Genomic DNA, 23,001 nt, shown 5'->3' with positions numbered 1-23,001 from the left:
TACATGCTTTGTCCAGGCTTTTTTTAAAAATAAAAGTCGCTCTGGGATGCATAGAGCAGAAACATGCAATATTTTATTACTGATAACTGTTCCTTCTGTACATCACAGTGACAAAGTTCTGTGTGCTGCTGATTTCACAGAAGTTGCGCAAATCAGTGCAGATTTTCGACCTTTGGTACTAGCACTGATAGTCCTGCCACATTGGAGGCAGTCAATTGCCGTGGTAGGCAAAACTTATAACATTCTGTAGCAAATCTGCAATAACCATGCCTTATTAAAGTAATAAGTAAAGTAATAGCTGTTGGAGCAGCATACATATTGTGACACCTCTTCATAGACTCAAAGAATTGTAGAGTTGGAAGGGACCCCAGGGGTCATTTTGTCATAATACGCAGCACTGGGGAAGAACATGTTGGTGCCACACCTTGTACTACTCCAGAGCATTGACATATCCTCAATGGCACAACTTTAAACGAGTTCTAGACCTAGTTCTGAAGTGAAATGGTAGAGTAACATAATGGAACATGAGCTGCAGTGAACAGGTTATCCCACCCCCAGGCTGATAAAAGTTGCTAAATGTCCCCTCCCCTCTTATTTTGTTCCAGTAGGGGTTCCTGCCATGTTGGAAGGTAAAGGTGGCACAATAATAATAATAATAATAATAATAATAATAATAATAATAATTTATTATTTGTACCCCGCCCATCTGGCTGGGTTTCCCCAGCCACTCTGGGCAGCTTCTTTCACTACTAAGTTAAAAAGCAGTATGTAAGGTTCTAAACGGCTTCTAATCTGGGAGGCACTTGTTCTAGCAGAAAATGAACTTTTGGCCCTGGGAAGGACACTTGGCAGGCCTAAAGCAATATTTGTGTTGCAGCTCCCAGCATAAAATGAGCAGACATCTTAGAAGCTTCTGCCATTACGCTAAAAATCCCCTTCTCACACAATGCAGACAATGATTGCATTTGGAAAAAAGTCCATGGAAACTGGATGCGACCCACGAGTTCGTTGAATCTCTTCCAGATTCTCTTCCTGATCTGTGATCAGGTGCCTGGAGAGACTATCTACAGAAAACAAAAACATTCTGCCTGCAAAAAAGGGTGAAGATAAGAATACATTGACATTTTAGGATATAATCACAGCTTGCCATCTCAGTGGAAATATGGGCTGCTGATAATTATGGGCTGCCTTTGTCATTTGGACACTGCTTTTGTTCTTTACAAGGAAACAGGATTGCTGTTACCTTTTGGTCCACAACCATTTCTTTAACCAGTTTTAAAACATCTTTGAAGACATAACATGAGAGCACTAGTCTAATGTGAGATGTCTGAATGTTATAATTACATTCACAACCACCCAAATCCTTTTGCTGACTTATTTAGGGAGCAAGGAGTTATCTTCCAATTCAGATAACTGCTTTTTTAAGTTTAGCTTTTCATTGTACCCATATGCTGGCAATGAATAAAATGCAAAATTTAGAAATAAAATTGTGTAGGAAACATCTACACAATTGTTTTCTGATAGGCTTGCTGGATCCACCTCCTGCACACACAAAAGTTCCAGGTGTAAGAGGATTCTTCTGCGCATGCACGTGCATGATCAAAGTTGTATGAGTCATAGAATCATAGAATCCTAGAGTTGGAAGAGACCACAAGGGCCATCGAGTCCAACCCCCTGCCAAGCAGGAAACACCATCAGAGCACTCCTGACATATGGTTGTCAAGCCTCTGCTTAAAGACCTCCAAAGAAGGAGACTCCACCACACTCCTTGGCAGCAAATTCCACTGTCGAACAGCTCTTATTGTCAGGAAGTTCTTCCTAATGTTTAGGTGGAATCTTCTTTCTTGTAGTTTGGATCCATTGCTCCGTGTCCGCTTCTCTGGAGCAGCAGAAAGCAACCTTTCTCCCTCCTCTATGTGACATCCTTTTATATATTTGAACGTGGCTATCATATCACCCCTTAACCTCCTCTTCTCCAGGCTAAACATGCCCAGCTCCCTTAGCCGTTCCTCATAAGGCATCGTTTCCAGGCCTTTGACCATTTTGGTTGCCCTCCTCTGGACACGTTCCAGTTTGTCAGTGTCCTTCTTGAACTGTGGTGCCCAGAACTGGACACAGTACTCCAGGTGAGGTCTGACCAGAGCAGAATACAGTGGCACTATTACTTCCCTCAAAGGGACATGAGAATATTATCCCTTATTTTGCAACAGATACTCAAGAGACAGAAAACAACTGTAAGCCAAATATTTATCATCTCCCTTCCCACCCCTACTTCTTTGTTCCTCTTAATAGCTAATTGTGGCCCCTTGTTGTTTGGTGCTCTGACCACTTATCATTGTGTTAGTATGGACAGGGTTTGAAGTATTTGGTTGAGCTCTCCAGTATTAGTACCAGAATCTGCTAACTATTGTTATGCTCAGTTTAGAAAGGGAAAAGCATTCTCTTGATAGCTAACAGGTTGTATGTACACTCCTATCAATGTTAAATAACTGACATTTTTACTGCACTGGCGGCTCTGCAGAAGCGTCAAAACATATCGGTGTTAAACCAGGCAACTTCTCTGGGATGCTGATTCTCTGAACAAGACCAAGCTCATTAATATGCTTTTGTGCTATTTACATTAATTTTTGCATATATCCTATTTGTCTAGGTCAGGCCTAGCCAGTGTAGTGCCCTCGGTGTTGTTGCACTACAGTCTCATTGTGCCACATCTACTGTATGGTACTTTTCAACTTGTTTTGCAGGTGCAAACAAATGTTCTGTAAAGTGAATTATGCAATACTCAAATTAGTAGTTAACTCATTTCAGTTGTCCATTTGCTTTTATCCCGTCCTATGAATGTGGGATCAGGCTGAGCACCTCCCATGATTTTCCATATGACACACATTGCAAATATTGAGCAATATGCAGCATTCACTACAATTCTACACCAATGTTGTTGTATTTTGAACAGAAAAGCTTTACATAAAAAAATTTAAACACTACAGAGCATACAAAACAGTGACTCCCAACAACTCAAACAACTTTGGAACTCCCTCTCTAGAGAAGCTAGACTGGCTTCCACCAGCAGGTGAAGACTTTTTTGTTCCAACAGACTTCCAGGAACTAACTTTTTTAAATGAAAGGGCTGGGGCCATATAGATTTTATTTTAATTCTTTGTATAGTTTTAATAGATTTTGTTCACGTATATAGTTTTACTTCTATCAGTGTTTAATTGTTTTTAATGGTGGCTTTTTCTCTTTTTTTGTCGTTCTCATTTTTATAGTAAGCTGCCTTCAGTCCCATCAGTGAAAAATGTGGGTAGAAATAAATGTATGATAATCATCATCATCATCATCATCTCAAGAGATGCCCATGCCAAGAGTGCTTCTAGTTCTACTCGGGACGTTGTGGTCTCCATGGGAACCTTGTTCTGAGCCCAACACATACAGTGGTACCTCAGTTTAAGAACAGTCCAGTTTAAGAACAATTTGGTTTATAAACTCTGTAAAACCGGAAATAGTGTCTTGGTTTGAGATCTTTACCTCAGTCTAAGAACGGAATCAGAACGGTGAAAGGGCACCGGCGGCGGTAGGCCTCATTAGAGAAAGTGCGCCCTGGTTTAAGAACGGTTTTGGTATAAGAACGGACTTCCGGAACGGATTAAGTTCGTAAACCGAGGTACCACTGTATTAACAAACACACACCAGAGCTATTTTTCTGCACAGAGCTTCTGGTGGCTGCTAGCAGGAATTGTGTCTAGTTGAGTTCTGCATGGTAGTGAAAAATCAGTAAATTTCGAAAGACAAGTAGCTCCTCAGAAAGTGAATGAACAGTTGCTCACTTTGTTGCCTTTGCTACATTAATTTGCTGATAAAAAGCTATTCATGTTTAGTCTGGCTTTGATGTGGCTTTTAGAAAGCAGTGTCTAAACTGGCAGTATCCAGATCAACCACTTGTTGCAAGTAACCAGATGGCGGTTTTATTCTGTACACTATCAAGGGCACTGACAAGAATCTTGGATTAGTGAAGGCAGTGATCTGTGCGTTGGATCCTTGTACATCCTTGGCTGCTTAAATTAAATTTAAAGCCTTAATTTAGTCTTGCTATTTCTATTTCTCTTTATGCTCCAATGCAGGAAGAAGGGCCATTGGTAGAGCATCTGCCTTGCAAGCAGAAGATCCCAAGTATAAGCTCCAGAGAGGACTGGGAATGTTCCCTGCCTGAAAAGCTGCTCTTATCATTGTAAACAGCACCCGATTCCTACAAGATGTCACCTCCATGCATAAAATTACCATGTTCTGACAGGATGACTGTTTTATAGCAGTGGACCTCCCATCTCTCAATCAGACGGTTGTTTCCAACTTTCTGTACTCAACAATATTTCACAGATGAGAAAAGGGACACTTGTGTATTTGTACAAAAGGAGAACGTGGTCCACCTCTGCTATTATGCAGGAAAAACAGGAAAAGTGTGATTTTGCTATTATTGGACATAGTAATATTTCATTACACAGTCCAAGATGAACCTCGCCACCCACAGCTTCTGGAATCGCTGAGCATCACTTGATATATTTGTAGCAATGTGCCCCCTTAAACAAACCAATGGTTTAGTAGATAAATGAGGAGAGGGCCATAGCTCAGAAGGTCTTGGGTTCAATCCCCAGAGAGGCTCCCTGCCTGGAAGCTTGGAGAGCCATTGCTACCAGTCCGTGTAGACAATACTGAGCTACATGGAGCAATGGGCTTGACTCGGTAGAATAATAATAATAATAATAATAATAATAATAATTTATTATACCCCACCCATCTGGCTGGGTTTCCCCAGCCACTCTGGGTGGGTTCCAGCAAAATATTAAAATACAATAATTCATCTAATATTAAAAGTTTCCCTCAACAGGGCTGCCTTCAGATGTCTTCTAAAAGTCATGGGAGGGCGGGTGGTACAAGACAGCTCCCTGTCTACGTTCCAGCAGGGCCGGCCCTAGACATTTTGGTGCCCCAGACAAACCACAAAATTGCGCCCATTCCCCCAGTCAGGGAAGAGGGGCTGAGGAAAGATCTACAGGGATGGGGGGGGGGGGGAGATCTACATCTGTGATGATCGATTGGGCAAGAGATGTAGGATATAATACAATGTTTGAGGATTGGGAAAGATTGTGGAAGAAAGGGGTCAAGTTCACCGCATTTACTGCGTTAAAGGAAAATATAATGAAAATGATGTACAGGTGGTATTTGACTCCTGTAAAATTAGCAAAGGTATATCATAACTGTGATAATCTATGTTGGAAATGTAAAGAAAAGGAAGGAACATTTTATCATATGTGGTGGACCTGCCCCAAGGTGAAAGACTTCTGGGAAAATATATATAACGGATTGAAAAAAATGTTGAAACATACATTTATAAACAAACCAGAGGCTTTACTTCTTAGAATAACAGGTTTGGAATTACCCAAGAGAGATGTTAAATTGTTTTAATATGCCACAACTGCTGCGCGTATTTTATTAGCTAAAAAGTGGAAAACCCAAGAATTACCAACGATAGAAGAATGGCAGATGAAGATGATGGATTTTTCGGAGCTAGCCGACCTAACCAGAAGAGTCCGCGACCAGAAGGAGGAGGAGTATCAGGAAGATTGGATCAAATTTAATGATTACTTAGTTAAATATGTTACGTTAAATTAACTGAAAACAGCTTGCAGATACTTAATTGGCTTAGGATTTTATTTAAGTTAAGTGATGAATTAATATGTTTAATTTCATAATGTGAAGATCTAAGGATGTTAATGTTTAAGTTAATTTTTTTTAAGAACTGCGAATTGGAAAACCGTTAAAAGGACATGCAATGAAATTCAGCCAAGGGGAAGCGAGGAAGTCACTTAACAATGTTAATAAGTGTAATTTATAATAAGGCTATGATTTATGTTTGTTTTATGTGTTTGTTTGTTTATAATGTTGTGAAAGCTAATAATTTTTTTTTGAGAATAACGATCTCCTCCTCCCCTTGCCTCACGACTGGGCCGGCCCTGCTGTTCTGGGACTCGGATCAGGGGCCAGAGGCAACTTTGCCCCTCAGTTCGAATCCCGCCCTCCGCCTGCCAGCGTGGCTCCGCCCACACAGGCTGCCAGGCCCCGCCCCTCCCTCCCTCCCGTCCGGCGAGGTCAACGGCTCGCCCGAGCTGCCACGTTTCCTTGCTGACGTCAACCCGGCCGGCCTCGCCCGCCAGCCAATCCGCTACCAGAACATCGGAGTTGAGTCAACCGGGAAGCCGCGGGGGAGACAGGCGACCCGGACCGCGCACGCGCCAGCTGCGCCGAGGGCGCCGCCGGGAAACTGAGTTCTCTCCCTCCTCACGCCTCCGCGGCGGGCCGAGGGCCTCCTTCTCCCGCGGAGACTCCATTTCCCGGCGTGCCCCGAGAAGGCCTCCCCCGCTCGGGCGCCGCAATGTAAGCCCGGCCCCTCCTCTCGGGTGCCTCTCTGTTTCCTGGTTCGCGGGGCCGGCAGCCATTTTGGGATCTGGGTGCCGGAGCGGACGCTGCCTGCCGCCTGTGAGGGGAGGAGTGGAGCCCGGCCAAGAAGGGAGACGCCGCGTCCGTTTGCCGGTGCTGCCCTCCGCTCGCCCCTCCGCTGCTCGGTCGGATAAAGGGAACCTGACCGCCGGGAGGAGCCGCCGCCGCCGCCGCCACCGGTGGGTCTGACCGCCGCCTGCTCCGCGGAGCGAGCTCGTTCTTCACAGGCCGCGGGGCCCCGCTGACATGTCAAGCATGAATCCCGAATAGTGAGTAGCGCCGCGCCAGGGGAGGGTCGCTCTGCGCCTGCGTGTGGGCCGAAGGGGGGGGCTATGAGGGGGGGAGGGGGAAACCCTAATTCGGGGTTGGGGGCGACGCGGAAGTCGAAGGGAGTAGGTGCGGGGGGGCAAATATCTCTGGGGTGAAGGGGCTGGACGCGGGGTGGGGGGCGGTGAGTTGCTCCCACTGGCCTCCCAGCCGCAGAAAGCAGGGGGCTGAAGGGCCTGCGAAAAAGTGGTATTAATGGAATATTGAGGCGGGGGGGGGGTCCTGTGGAGACGAACTGGTGGAATTGAATGTGCCTGAGGGTTTTTCTCCCAAGTCCTGTTGTGGGGCCGGGAGGGGGACGGTTTGGGCGGATTTGGCCGGCGAGGATCTATAAAGGGGCCCCAGTATTAGGGGAATGGATGTCACAGCTTCCTGATGACATTCTCGGTAACAGTTTCTGCTGTGGAGAGATATATAGCGTGATGTGAGTTGTGCACCTCTACTACTATAGTATGCAACTATGCATACTACTTACTTAGCGTCTGGGCTCCGCTATTTAACGTTTGAGTTGCATTCAGCATAGGTGCGCAGAACACAAAGGCACAAGAACAGATTCTGGCAAAACAATCTCTTTTAAAAAGTGTTTGTGAGATATGGTTTTGCCCGATTCCGTTCTTGTGCCTTTGTGTTCTGCACACCTATGTTGTATGCAACTCAAACTTTAAATTGTGGAGCCCAGATGCTAAGTAGTAGTATGCATACTTGCTGGCAAACCTTATAGTAGAGGTGCACAACTTAAATCACACTGTGTAAAATGCTTTCACTAACACACTAGAGCTGTGTTAGTATTTTAATCTCTGAAAGTCAGTGGGGGCTGTTTTAAAAAAAAATCCACTTTTTCTCCAGTGAGCACAGGACAGTATATGTGGCTCGCCTCTTTTTAATCCTCACAACATTCCTTTGATATAGGATAGGTAACTAGCCCAAAGTTACCCAGGATAGAATCATAGAATTGTAGATTTAGAAGGGACCATGAGGATCATTTAGTCCAGCCCTCTGCAATGCAGGAAAATTTTGCCCAGCGTGGGACTCGAACCCACAACCCTGAGATTAAGAGTCTTATGCCGTACCAACTGATCTACATCGCTTGCATGAGTTGTGACTGAATGGTCTCCCAGGTTTAAGTCCTGTGCTCTGACCCCTGCTTTGTGCCCTCAGCTGTAACTTTTAATTGTAATCTCTCTCTTCACCTCCTCTTTTTTTTCTGTAACCCATAAGTGTATTTATTCCTCTCCCACCCCGTGGCTACAGGCCTCCCTGAACTTCTCTCTCTCAACATTTCTTCTGTTCTCTTTATACACTCTTTCCCTCTTTGCAGGTGCAGTCTCTATCTTCACTTAGGTATCTCAGCGACACCCTTCACCGTTTGCCTTACAAGCCTCTACAACTGCATCTTTGTTGCTATGCCTGTCAACTCTCCCATATTTGTCTTTTCCACCTACCAGTTTCTCTTCCCAGCCTCCCCGTCCCAATTTTCATTGTTTGCTTCTCTCCCCCTGAAGGCCTGCTGTCTTGTCCAAACTCCTTTTTCTTAGTTTAGTAGCATCAGTATCTTAATGAAGGGATCTGAGATTCAGGTGAACATGCAGCTTAGTTGGCCAGCTGCAGAAGACTGGAAAAACTGGTATCAGTGTCACTATGTGCTTCAGAATATAGGAGGGACAGTACAGAAGTAGTGGTGCAGACTATCTCCTGTCCTCGCTCGCAGTTATGATGGACTTGGATTGTTCTTACACAAATGTGAAGATAGACCACAAATTCTGAGCACCTCAGGTTCCCGTATTGGTGTTTTTAGGTGGTTTACTGCCTTGCAATATTTTATTTGAAAGTGTGGTCAATATTTAAAAAAAAAATAAATTTAGCAGGGATGGGGAACGCAAGGGCTGCATTCTTTTCTGTGCAACTTTATGGAGCTTGTCAGTGGTGAGCAGGTACAGAGGCAAAAGTGGGTGGAGCAATGAATGTAAGTTTTACCTTTGTACAGTACTTTAGAACTCATACACGTCCTTCTGTCACCCATCCAGACAAGCAAGAGGCACTTCCATAGTTAAGAACACATTCCAGCAGAGCACAGATACTAGAGGGTGTGACTGGGGAGAATCTCAAGGGTCAGATAGAGGGGGGCTGGATCAGATTCTCTACTCCTGCCATATAGGAGCACAGTCAACCCAGAGGCCTTGTGGTTTCAGCCCTGCTTTAACAGAGAAGTCAGTATTATTTCCATAGTGCAGGAAGTGGAATGAAGCTGGGAGTAGCCATCTAGTGGATTTAACAATTGAGGCAAGAAATTGTTGGCTGAAAATTGCACTCTTAGCAGTTGACTCTGTTTACACTACTGAAACACTTTCGGGCTTCAGCTGTCTTCAAAATGTATTAGAAACTTAACAAACGTGAAGGTGAATGAAAGGGAAATGAAGGAAGCCTGTAATGTTGTCCCATGGGAGTTTGGGTTACAAACAGCAGTGGTCACAGATGGGGAGTGAGAAGATTTTATGACACGTCATGAAAAGTTAATGATATTTTCTCCTCTACACTGAGAAGCAATTGCGCACATAGCAGGCCTACTTTACTTACGCCCTTAAGGCTGCCATACAAGCTTATTTTCTAATGAACCCTGCTGTTTTGTATTAAAATGTAGTAAAGCTTAGTTGAGTTCCCTAAATTTAAGCTGTAAGGAATAAAGTGAAGTCTTGTCTCATTCTGGCAGTTCATCTAACACACTTTTCAACCAATTGCTGTTGACTGCTTGACATAGATGTCTACCCTTCACTTAGCTGCTGGTCATGTGCTCACCACATGATGCTTACAAAATGCTTTGTGGGCTTAACGTTAATTTTGCAATGTTGCTGCATCACAGTGATAGCTTCTAAGAAAAGAAGTTATTTAGCTGTTTAAAATGGTTGTTTAACTGTTGAACTTCTTTGACCCCTGCACTTTTTAAAGTTCTTCCTCTCTTGAGAACTGTGTAGGCTGCTATCAGGAGATCATGTTCTGCTTCTGGCAACAGCAGTGACACTGTAGGGCAATAAATCTAAATTTATTATGACCCTCAAAACTTTGTATGGGGACACTAGGCAGGGGTGATGTTGGGGACTGACCCTGGGTCTTTTGTGCTGGACCATGGTTCATCTCACCTCCCCCAGTCCAAAAAAATAAAAATAAGCCTGCCTATAGGAGGGCTGGGTGAACTGCAAAGCACAGTGCTTTGAGACCCCACCACCCTCTGTTTTCATTTGCTTCCCAATTCTAGTATAGATAGTGGTTGTTGAATATTGTGTGTCGATGGTATTGACTGGTGATAGGGGACTTGTGAATATATGCAATAGCTGAATGGCATGTGGAAGGAGAAGTGTTTGTGAAAGAGAGCATGAGTGTTATGTTAGATATTGGACAAGATTTCTTCAAGTTTTTAATAGGTGCATATAGAATGTAGGTGGGGTGTAGGACCCAATCCATTTATTAAGTTCTTCTCAAAGTAGACCCACTGAAATTAATCAACCTAAGTTAGCCATGTTACTTAACTTCACTAGGTCTACTCTGAACAGGATTAGCAATGGCTATAACCCACTATACCAATGAAATTCTTTTGGAAACCCATAGCAAGAGGCAAAAAAGTTTCCCCTATGAAATTCAGCCAAAATTTTGCACCCATGCATGTAAATTAGCATAAGCACATTTTCTGCAAATTTATTTCATGAGCCTGTGCTGTGAGTCATTTTAGTACCTAGCAGTGCCCCAGCTCTAGGAAGTTTGTATTTGTTTCTAATACTGTATTCTGCAACAGAAACATTAAAGAAATGGTCAGGTGTTGTATCCATGTTTCATCCTAATACCCCCTTTTGAAAAAACAACAACACAGCTGTAACTTGTTTTGATATGCTGTGGATATTTAAATTGCAGTAACAAGTTTCTTGATGTTTCAGATTGGAATACTGAGTGATATCTTTTTGTGTCTTTGAAGTGAGCTCATAGGTAGCAGATAATTTGACATAAATCTGTCTTGTCTGGTAAATAATTTCAAGAGGTGAATCTGTTGACTGTGGAGCTGTGATTATTTTAAAGAGTGCCAACGTGAAGTTTTCTAGGAGTCTGCTGAATTATCGGGAGGGTGGATGGGATTAGGAAATATAGTCAGATCATTGTGGGGATGCGGAGACAGCTGATTATTAAAAAACAGCAAGTTACCAAAGACAAAATCCTCCCACAGCTGAGAGAAAGTTAAGTAGGTACTACTTAATTTTGGACAGATTGTGTCCCAGCCATCAAGAGACTCAGGTTGTGTTTTCCCATGTTAATTTGATTTGCAATAGGATGTTAGAGTTTACTAGTACTACCAACTTTAGAAACCCATTTGATCTGCATGAATGGTGAAGAAAAAGCTAAGATACACATCTTTTTAGCATTGTATGGCTAAAGTACTGCACAGAAATGCTGCCAGTCTAAACTTGGGTTCCAACAATCTAATTTGTTGTTGCATCCCGCACTTGATTATGGCTGGATTTAGTTTCTCCTCTTGTGTTCCGCTGAAATTAGTAAGAAAAGAGCATGTGACTGGGAGATGGGGGACAGAGAGAGCTCAGAGCGTGGGTCAGCAGGGTTGAGGGAAGGTATGATGTGAGGGTTAGGCTATGACATCTGAGGCAGTGTTCAAAGCTAGGTACCACATGGCACCTGGAACCTGGGTTGTGGGGCTCCAAAACACATTGTCTAGTCCCATTTGTGCCATGGTGCCCCACAGATCTCCTGGCTTGCACAGCACCAAAAGAATCACATCTTTGGGTGCTGCATGAGCCAGGTGATTCCCCACAGCCAGTCCAGCTCATCAGGCTTCAGCAGCTCCACTGATAATAAGGCTGCCATTCTCTGCTGCTTCCCCTGTCGCCGAAACATCCACCGGTGCCAAGCCGCTTCCTCTTCCTTTTTTTACCCACTCAGCAGAGGCCACCTGGGCTCAGTTTTGTTGGAGCCGAGGCAGTGACTCTTGAGACCAGGCAGCAGAAGGCTGGTGGCAGGGAACAGTGGCAAAGGCAACAGCAGGGTGCCGACGGCCACGGCAAGTGGCACAATCAGTGGCATACAGACTCCTACCCCATGCCGCTGTGGATTCTGCCGAGAAGCTGTTTGCGGCGGCTGCCTGGAGCCCTACTGGCACTGCAGTTGTAGAGCTGCTTGTTCTGCTGCTGCAACTTCTTAAGCAGCTCCCACAGCTTCCAGACTTCAGTGTCAGGTGTGTTATGGCTCCAAACAACCCCATGACCCTCTTGCTCCACAAGGCGACAGCAGCAGGAGAGCTCCTATTCTCCCTCCAGCGTTTGAAATTAGCCGGGTGCCAGTCGCATTTTGTATCAGGTAGCCAGCCTTTTGCGACAGGATGGAAATGTTCAGGAGCCACCCTTGGCACCTAGCATCTCCACCTGCCTGTTTGCAGTCAGCTGGCCTGCCAGCCACAGTGGTAGCAAATGACTCACGCCTTATTTGCCCAGTAGCACAGCAGCCAAAAAACACCTCTCTTTTTGTTCTATGCTGATGGTGAAGCAGGTGTTTGACAGGGTAGAGTGGTAGCAAAATACGTGTCTTTTGGTGCCACACTACCCTGCACCTCCCCTGATTTGCCTAGCACCTTTTTTTTCTGTGAGGCTGCCCCACTACCAGCATTAAAAAAAAAAAAAAATGTTGCTTAGACATTTTGTTTTGGCACCCGCAACCTAGGTCCCAGAAGCCACATGACTCCTAGCAATCCTATCCCAGTTTCTATCACTGTCTCCCTCCCTCTGTCAGGTGGAGCTTTCCTAATTTCTTCCCCTTCCCCAACACTGCAGAGGATGGCTTTCTCCCAGCCCCCTCTGCATGACCAGGCAGGGAAGCGAAGCCTCCCCTCTCTCAGCTACTGTTCCCTCCGCAAAGCTTCCCCCCACCCTCCCTTTTCTGTCAAAGCTGAGGCAGTCTATCTACAGATCTGGATTTGACCCTGAAACAGTCTTGGTCATCTTGGTTATTGATAACCTTTGGAGAGAGGGGCAGGGAGATTTTTGACTTGGATGGCTTTTGATCTCTTAGCAGTGTTTGACCATGTTAACAGCATTCCTGCTCCTACCTGCAGGATTGTAACCAGAGGGTAGTGCTGGGGAACTGCTGCTTGACCTTGTGGTACTTGTGGTGTGTTGCTCTGTGGGGGTATATTCTGTCCACCATGTTGTTTCATACTTCTGTGAAGCTGCTGGCTAACTGTCATCCCAAAATTTGGAGTGATACTCTCTTCTCTCTCCATTCTACGTGCATGGGAGAGGCTGTGCTGGACCAGTGTGGGGATGAATGATGGGCTAGATGGGGGCCAATAAACTGAGGCTGAATGCTGATGATCTGGAGGTGTTGTAGATTGGTGGTCCTCATCTCCAGAAATTGGGGAGACAACTTGTTCTGGTTAGGGTTGTGCTCCCTTTGAGGTATTTAGCTTGGGCTTCTTCCTTAATTCCAGACTTTCCCTGGAGGCCCAGGTGGCCGAACTCCCTGCTCAGCAAGGCAGCAAGCTGAGACTGCATGTGCTACCAGGGCCAATTCAAGGTGCTGATACTGGTGTAAAGCCCCAAATGGTGTGGGGCCCAAGAATGTAAAGGGCTGCCTCCCCCAATACCTACCAATGCTTTTTTAATTTTTGAGGTGTGATTTTTAGGTGCTTTCAGTTGTTTTTGGATTTTTTAATCTTCATCTCCTTAAGCTCCCATGTGAGGAAGGGCAATATGGAAATAAAATGGATGATTCTGATGACAAGAGTTCATTTCAGTTTCTGGTGTGTCTAAAATAGGAGATCAGCAGTGAATAATTATTTGCTGCAAATGTTTGTTTTAATCCAGTATTTCCAAAAAGGGCTGCATCTTGTGTATGGATTAGTGAAGAATGTTGTTACTATAGTCCATATAGATTTAATGGCAGGGATTTAGTGAACTACTTTAGGCCCATCCAAGGACTTGTGCAGGTCAGTGGCTCTTTTTGCCTTTGTGAAGAATGCAGTCTGGTGTGCCAGATCCTTATGGAAGTATCCTTGGTTTTCAGAACTAGTTTGCACAATAGTAGGAGAGGCTAATGTGCAAGTGAAGCAACCCCGTGTAATGCCATTGGACATGTAAAACTAGTTGCACAGTTCTTTTGCTCCCAGCCCTTGAAATCAGTAAGAAGTGAGTGATTAATATGAATAAAATAATGGCTGTGAACTAACAGTACAGTGGCACCTCAAAAGTCGAACGGAATCCATTCCGGAATTCCTTTCAACTTCCAAAACGTTCGGAAACCAAGGCGCGGCTTCCAGTTGGCTGCAGGAAGCTCCTGCAACCAATCAGAAGCCGCATCAGACATTTGGGTTCTAAAGAACGTTCACAAACCGGAACACTCACTTCGACTTGCAAGGCGTTTGGGATCCAAGGTACGACTGTACAGTGGTACCTCGCAAGACGAATGCCTCGCAAGACAAAAAACTCGCTAGATGAAAGGGTTTTTTGTTTTTTGAGCTGCTTCGCAAGACGATTTTCCCTATGGGCTTGCTTCGCAAGACGGAAACGTCTTGCAAGTTTGTTTCCTTTTTCTTAACACCGTTAATACAGTTGCGACTTGACTTCGAGGAGCAACTCATAGAATGCGGTGTGGTAGCCTTTTTTGAGGCTTTTAAAGACTTTGGTGATTTTTGAAGCTTTTCCAAAACTTTCCCGACACCGTGCTTCGCAAGACGAAAAAAATCGCAAGACGACAAAACTCGCAGAACGAATTAATTTCGTCTTGCGAGGCACCACTGTACTTAGCATGTTTTAATAATAGCACGTTTTAGCACATTAAAATCAAATGTTCTCTGGTATTGCTGATTTCCCAGTTCAGATATTCTGAAGAATGGACTGTATTTTATGTATTTGTAGTGGCCTAGGGACCTTTCATTCTGAAAGTGGATGCAACAAAACAATAGAGGAAGAGGAGAAACATGCAGATGAACATGGGAAGCCTAGGAAATAAATTGATCAAACTTCCTGTTTTGGTTACACTCTAGGATGACGTCTGTCATGAGAGAGACAGGGTAATGTGTCCTTCTTAATTCTCCTCAACCCCTCAGCTGCTTTCCATACCATCGGCCATGGTATACTTCTGGAGCAGCTGTCTGAGTTAGGAGTGGGTGGCGTCGCTTTGCAGTGATTCCGCTCCTACTTGGGTGGCCATTTTCAGAGGATGATGCTTAGGGTTAGGGTTAGGGTTCGGTCCTGTGAAGTCTTTATTGTGGGGGAGGGTTGTCCAGAGTTTTGGAGTACATTGTCAGCAATATGCTGATGACACACAGCTCTTTTGCATCTGTAGGTGTGGCAATGGATGTTCTGGACCCATGTCTCTCATCCAGTAATAGACTGGGTGAGAGCCAATAAACTGAAATTCAATCCATAAAAGACTGAAGCAGTGTTAGTGGGTGGTTCCCTAGACCAGATGGATGGGCGGTTGTCTGGCCTTGATGGGGTTAGACTTCGTCTGAAGGAGTGGGTACGCAAATTGGGGGTACAGTGGTACCTCGGGTTAAGAACTTAATTCGTTCTGGAGGTCCGTTCTTAACCTGAAACTGTTCTTAACCTGAAGTACCAGTTTAGCTAATGGGGCTCCTGCTGCCACCGCGCCGCCAGAACTTGATTTCTGTTCTCATCCTGAAGCAAAGTTCTTAACCGAAGGTACTATTTCTGGGTTAGCGGAGTCTGTAACCTGAAGCGTTTGTAACCCGAGGTACCACTGTACTTGGATCCATTGTTGTCGCTTGAGGCTCAGGTGGCCTCAGTGAAGTGAAGTGACTTATATCGGCTTTGGCTGGTGGCCCAGCTGTGCCCCTATCTAGACAGGGATAACTTAACTTCTTTTGTCTGTGCTCTGGTAACCTCTTGGTCAGATTACTGCAGTGTGTTAAACATGGGGCTGCCTCTGAAGACGGTTTGGAAACTTCAGCTGGTGTAGAATTCAGTGGCCAGGTTGCTCACGGGGCAAAGCAGTTTGGGCATATAATGCCAATCCTGGCCTGACTGCAAATTAGTTTCCGGGCCCAACTCAAAGTTCTGGTTTTGATCCATAAAGCCTTAAGGGACTCAGAACTCCAATACCTCAAGTACCGCCTCTTCCCATATGAACTGACCTGGACTCTGTGATCATTATCTGAGAGGTGTGGAGGGTGGTAACATGAGAGCGGGCCTTTTCTGTGGTGGCTCTCCATTTAAGGAATGCTCTCCCCAGACAGGCTCACCTGGCACCTTTGTTACATATCTTAGGTGCCAGACAAAAACATTCCTCTTCTCACAAGCCTTTGGCTAATTAAACAATCTATGGCCTTTTAAACTGTTGGTGGGGTATTTTGTTTGTTATTATGTTTGTGTTTTTATATTGTAAACTGCCCTGTGATCCTTGAATGAAGGGTGCGGTAGGTAGGTATTCTCAGAAATAAGAGTCACTGTTTCATTGGCACTTGCACCCAGGAAAGTTTGCATAGGACTGCATCATTAAGCTTTGTTTCTAAATCTTGTTATTTAGATCTCTTCCAGCAGTTGCATACCGATATGTAGTTGCATACCGATATGTAGACTTCCGGGGGCGGCGCGAACGGCAATGGCGGTCCTCTTCTGAACGGGAGAGGAGGCTCCACAGACAACGGGTCGTCCGCTACGGCGAAGCGGAGACCCACTTCGGAAAACCACAGACAGCAAGAGCCTGTGGTCTTGAGGCTCGGTGGGCGCCTTAAGCGACCCTCCAAACGCTAAAGGAACCCCGTAAGGGGCTCCGGAGCGTGGAGGGGGGTTGCGGCGCTGAGAGCTGTTTCACAGTCTGCGGAGCGAAGCCGCGCTGCTGCTGCCGGTGAGCGCTGATCCCTTTTCCTGTCAAAATTCGGATTCGGACGAAAAGCAACTTATTCGTGAGTAAAGACTGAATCACTTGAAATTAGAGACTTTAAATGAAAAATCTCAATTTGCTTGAACTTGGTTGAAAGCGGAGAGACGTGGAAACAGGAAGTCCGTCTTCCGCTGCCATTGAACTTGAAAAAAGCAACTAGTTGGAGGAGTGGAGGCTGAAAGAAAGAGATTTTAAACTTTACAGATCTAAGCATCCACTGAACTTGCAATCTAAAGTAAAGACTCTAAGTTAAAGATTTGGAATTATTACTTGCACTTGACTTTCCTCCTTTTATCGGATTACAATTAAAAGGTGAAACCCAGGGTCCGGAGCTGCCTGAGCATTGAGAGATTGAGCTGTCAGTACTGCAGATTTGGATATTGTATATTGGAACTTGCAACAATCTGAGGGTATTGAGACCTTTTAAATTTGAAACATTCTTTTTGGAGACAAATAAGCACTGTCTGTAACAAAGTGACTATTTATCAACTCTGCTAAACATTTGTATCTGAAGGTTCTTGGATACTAAATTAGACTCTGAAAGACATTTTAAGCTCCCTCTAGAGGATTGGATTAAAACAGTGACTTTACATTTACATTTACTTTCGATTCCCTTGTTGTTTGCTTGCTCTGGGCCTTTCTATTCCCATGGGAATAACTCAGTGTGACCTTGACTGATAGATAACGTTGGAATGAGTGGCACAAGAAAAAGAGGGAGAGTTAGACAAACAACTTTAACAACTCTAACCTCAGCCTCGCAGACACGCAGATCATCTGTACCTACTTTGCCCTCAGAAGTAGAAGTTGAAGAAGTTGCCTTGTCACAGGCAAAAGAGGGAGAGGGTGAAGCAGAGCAGTTACAATTGGAAGATATGGCCTCAGGAGCATCTGTTTCTGTTCTAGACAAAATCTTTGAAAAATTGGAAGCTTTGGACAAGAAAGTAGATGTGCAATCAGCAAAGATTGACAAAAATACAGAATGTCTAAATAAATTAACTATACAAGTGGTACAGAATACACAAGCAATTGGACAGTTAACGGAGGCCTCAGCAGAAAATCGGAAATTGGCTGAGGATACCAGACAAAAATTGGAAAATTCAGAGCAAGAGGTAAGACCACTCACCAAACAAGTTGGGGAACATCAGATTTATCTTTCTATGATAGAACTGCAAAATCGTGAGAATAATTTGAGGATTAGATCACTACAAGAGGCAGAAGAAGGAAATCTAACTGAGTTTTTGACCAAAGAATTCTCCAAGTTCTGGAATTTGGAAGAAAAGGACTTTAAAATTGTGTCAGCTTTCAGACTTGGAAGATTCACAAAGAAGGAGAGGCCCAGAGACTGTTTGATAACATTGAGATCAAAGGAGGAAAGGGACAAGATTTTGGGCCTACACTACGGAAAGTCACTGGAGGTTTTGGATAGAAGAATTGAAATTTACAAAGATATTCCAAGACAACTGTTGGATCTTAGAGCCGCCTACTCTGAACTTGCTAAACTACTAAGGAGCAACGCAATTCCATTCAGGTGGGAATTTCCCCAAGGAATATCTTTTACCTTTAGAGGGAGAAAGGTCAAAATTAGAACATTGGAAGAGAGAGACAAATTTTTGGCTACACACGGAGAGGACCTTCAAAAAGGAATTGAATTACCTTCTGGGCCTGGGGCAACGCCAGCATCAACACCAGCACCTGGGGAACCTGAAGATCCAGAGAAGATACCACCCCTGGAGAAATAACCAGATCAATTCAGGATGTCTCTGCAATTGCTGAGTTGGAATATTAATGGTTGTAACATTCCGGAAAAAAGGAAGAAAATATTTCACATACTAAAAAAAGAACAATTGGACATTATCTGTCTACAAGAAACACATGTGACGAGGCTCCACAGAAAAGTGTTAATAAATAAAAGATTGGGCCAGGAATTTGTATCGTCGGATAAAGTCAAGAAGAGAGGCGTGGTGATATATGCAAAAGAGAGCCTGTCACCCAAATTCTTATTTAAAGATGAACATGGAAGAATTTTGGCTATTGAGATACAATATCAAGGAGAGAAACTGTTGATATTAGGAATCTATGCACCTAATGAAGGGAAATCGGAATTTTACAAGAAGCTGCAGGAGACAATGCTGGATTATCTGGACTACAACAAATCATAATGATGGGAGATATGAATGGGGTCGTATCAACTAACATGGACAAGTCACAAAGTCAAAATGTTACAAAAGACGGCAGACTACCTAAAACCTTTTTTGAAATGATAGACAATATGGATTTGATTGATGTTTGGAGGACAAAGAACCCACTAGGAAGAGAGGGAACATTCTTTTCTGAAGCCCAACTGACCTGGACAAGAATCGACCAAATATGGATTTCTAGAGGCCTGGCACCTAAGGTCAGAAAAGTGGAAATCTGCCCAAAGACCTGTTCCGACCATAATGCAGTAAAGATGGATATGACATTACTACCAACTGGATCCTTTAGATGGAAGATGAATGACAATTTGTTCAGAGATCAGGAAATTACTAAGAAGGCCCAAAAAGTTTTGAAGGATTATTTTGAGATAAATATGAATACTACGGTGGAAAAAAGAATCGTCTGGGACGCAAGCAAAGCTGTAATGAGGGGATTCTTGATACAACAGAATGCAGTAAAGAAAAGAACACAAAATGAGAAAAAAGATAAGATCTTGGATAAAATAAAAGAATTAGAGAAGAAATTAAGAGTGAATCCGAAGTCACAGCCAACTCTGAGAGAAATTAAACTTTATCAAACACAATATTCTAAACTGATAAATCAGGAAATCGAATGGAAGGTTAAATTAATGAAACAAAAAACGTTTGAGTCGGCGAATAAATGTGGAAAACTGCTAGCTTGGCAGTTGAAGAGAAGACAAAGATTAAATACGGTTACAAACTTAGAGGTTGATGGAAAAAACATTCAGAATCCAGTGGACATTAGAAAGTGTTTCCAGAGATACTTCAAAAAACTATACACCCAAGGGCCGCAAGACGAAGTTGAGATTAAACAATTTTTGGCAAGAAATGGACTATCTAAATTGTCACAAGAAAATAGGACAATCCTGAATTCTAAAATAACACGACAGGAGATTGAACAAGCCATTCAGAACATGCAACTCGGCAAATCTCCAGGGCCAGATGGGCTGACTTCCAAGTACTATAAGACATTAAAAGACTATTTGATACAACCTTTGATGGAGGTCAGCAATGAAATTATGGAGGGGAAGAGGGCACCGGAGTCGTGGAAGGAAGCGTTTATCACATTAATACCAAAGTCGGAAGCTGAAAAGACACAACTTAAGAACTACCGTCCCATCTCCCTTCTAAATGTGGATTACAAAATATTTGCAGACATTTTGGCAAGTAGATTTAAAAAAGTTTTAAATGAAGTAATTCATAAGGACCAGGCCGGCTTTCTCCCAGGTAGACATCTGTTTGCTAATACAAGGAACATTATTGACATTTTGGAACTTTTGCAAACAGATATAAATACAAAAGCAGTTTTAATTTTTATAGATGCGGAGAAGGCCTTTGACAATATCTCCTGGAAATTTATGATGGGAAATTTAAAAGAGATGGGAGTGGGATGGGGTTTTGAGAATGGGATTGAGGCGATATATTCAGAACAGAAAGCTAAATTGATAGTTAATAATGTGGTTACAGAAGAGTTCAAAATTGAAAAAGGGACACGACAAGGTTGCCCTATCTCCCCTTTGTTATTCATTTCGGTTCTGGAAGTGCTATTGAACATGATTAGAGGGGATCGGTTGGTGGAAGGAATTCAGGTCGGACAGAAACAATACAAATTAAAAGCTTTTGCAGATGACCTGGTTTTGACCCTGCAGAAGCCAGAGCCTAGTACGAAAAGAGTATTACAACTGATTAATGACTTTGGTCGGGTGGCTGGATTTAAATTAAATAAACAGAAAACTAAGGTCTTGGGAAAAAATTTGACTGATACAGAGTCAGAACGGTTTCAGAATGAGACGGAACTTAATGTGGTTAAAAAAGTAAAATACCTAGGGGTAAACATAACAGCAAAAAATCTAAGTCTATTTAAGGACAACTATGAAAAATGCTGGACAGAAATTAAGAGAGACTTAGATAGTTGGTCAAAATTGAAACTTTCTTTGTTAGGCCGAATTGCTGCTATCAAGATGAATGTATTGCCAAGGATGTTGTTTTTATTTCAAACACTTCAGGTTTTGGACAAAAAGGAGTGCTTTCAGAAGTGGCAGAGAGATATTTCTAAGTTTGTCTGGCAGGGCAAAAAGCCCAGAATTAAGTTTAAGATACTAACTGACGCAAAACAAAGAGGGGGCTTTGCCCTGCCAGACCTAAAGTTGTATTATGAAGCCGCAGCGTTCTGCTGGCTAAAAGACTGGCTACTTCTTGAAGACACTGATGTGTTAGATCTGGAAGGGTTTAACAATGCTTTTGGATGGCATGCATATTTATGGTATGACAAGGTTAAAGCAAATAAGGCCTTTAAGAACCATATTGTCAGAAAATCACTGTTTAATGTCTGGACAAAATATAAAGACTTGCTGGAAAATAAAACACCAAGGTGGCTTTCACCTTTGGAAGCTAAGGCCCGAAAAAGACCCAATATGGAGGCTAAATGGCCAAAATATTGGGAAATACTAGAAAAGGATGGAGATAATTGGAAATTGCAGAGTTTGGAGAAAATGAAAGACAAAGTGCGAGACTGGTTACATTATGCTCAGATTAAAGAAGTTTTTAAAAATGATAAGAAACTAGGGTTCCAGGTGGAGAAATCGAAACTAGAAACAGAATTGTTAGAACCAAAGATTAAGGTACTTTCAAGGATGTATAACTTGCTGTTAAAATGGAATACACAAGATGAAACGGTTAAATCGGCTATGATAAGGTGGGCACAGGACATTGGGTATAATATCATGTTTGAGGACTGGGAAAGGTTGTGGAGTAATGGATTGAAATTTACTGCATGTAACGCTTTGAAAGAAAATGTAATGAAAATGATTTATAGATGGTATATGACCCCAGTCAAACTTGCAAAAATTTACCACCTGTCTGATAATAAGTGTTGGAAATGTAAAGAGTGTGAGGGAACGTTCTTCCACCTCTGGTGGACTTGCCCTAAAGTGAAGGCGTTCTGGGAAATGATTTATAATGAATTGAAAAAGGTATTTAAATATACCTTCACTAAGAAACCAGAGGCTTTCCTTTTGGGTATTGTCGGCCAAGGGGTGGTAAAGAAGGACCAGACATTTTTTATGTATGCAACAACAGCAGCAAGGATACTTCTCGCAAAACACTGGAAAACTCAAGATCTACCCACACTGGAAGAATGGCAGATGCAACTGATAGACTACATGGAACTGGCTGAAATGACCGGCAGAATTCGTGACCTGGGAGAAGAGAGGATTGAGGAGGACTGGAAGAAATTTAAGAATTATTTACAAAAACATTGTAATTTGAGTGAATGCTAAATAAGATGCTAGACCAAAATAACTGAGCACCACTAAATTTAGAGGTTTTTAAGAAAATAAGTAAGATTGTGAAAATTTAACTCCTTTTGAGAACTATAAGATTATGAAACATAGAAGGGATATAAGAATGTAAATAAGATGATAAATTGCTGACAAAATGTTATAACGATGAAAGTGGGAGCGGGAGATGTGAGGAAGTCCAAAGAAAATGTGAAACTATGTTAAGACAAATGTTATATTGTTTATTATGTTTATTTCTATTGTAAAACCCAATAAATTGTTTTTTAAAAAAAAAGATATGTAGGCTGCTCATGTCTGAAAGTTCATCAGCCTACCTCTGGGTTTTTAATATCAAATACCATGTGGAATGGCACTTGAGATAATCGGATCCTTCCCACTGCCGAAAACTTATCTGCAATGTCAAATCTGCTTTTAATATTCAGAAAACTATACCAGAAAACAGAAACCCTGCGTTCATTGGAGAAAAAGTGGGATATAAATGTAATAATAAGATTGTTCTTTTTAAGATGAAAATGCTTTTGAACGAGTGATTCAATATTACTGTCAGGACAGAGACTTCGTTGAACAATAACAGTGCTTTTACTGTGATGGTTAATCAGTGTTAACTTGCTTGATACTGTTAAAGTGAGAGGTCCTCATTCCAATGTCAAATCTGGAAAATGCATTTGAATTTTTGCAGCTACTCTAGGGCACTTAAAAATAGAATAGGTGCTTCTGATGAGCTTCCCTTATGTCTCCTATACTCTTAACTGGACCTAATCACAGCTGCCATAGTAGTT

At 43.0% G+C, this 23,001-nt stretch overlaps 1 protein-coding gene across 1 annotated transcript in view; it reads left to right on the top strand.

Moving 5' to 3' along the window:
- Window positions 1–6,438: 6,438 nt before the first annotated feature.
- RAB1A (RAB1A, member RAS oncogene family) overlaps window positions 6,439–23,001 on the top strand; it is a 33,013-nt gene continuing 16,450 nt past the window's right edge. Inside the window, exon 1 of the mRNA XM_080999389.1 lies at window positions 6,439–6,758. Coding sequence (XP_080855515.1) covers window positions 6,736–6,758 — 23 coding nt within the window. The 5' untranslated portion in view covers window positions 6,439–6,735. The remainder of the gene's footprint in view (window positions 6,759–23,001) is intronic.

The sequence above is a fragment of the Podarcis pityusensis genome (genome assembly GCF_964106645.2).
Source record: "Podarcis pityusensis genome assembly, chromosome: 3".
NCBI classification, from domain to species: domain Eukaryota; kingdom Metazoa; phylum Chordata; class Lepidosauria; order Squamata; family Lacertidae; genus Podarcis; species Podarcis pityusensis.
The sequence above is the reverse complement of the archived record's forward strand: the minus strand, read 5'-3'. Positions and strand labels throughout refer to the sequence as shown.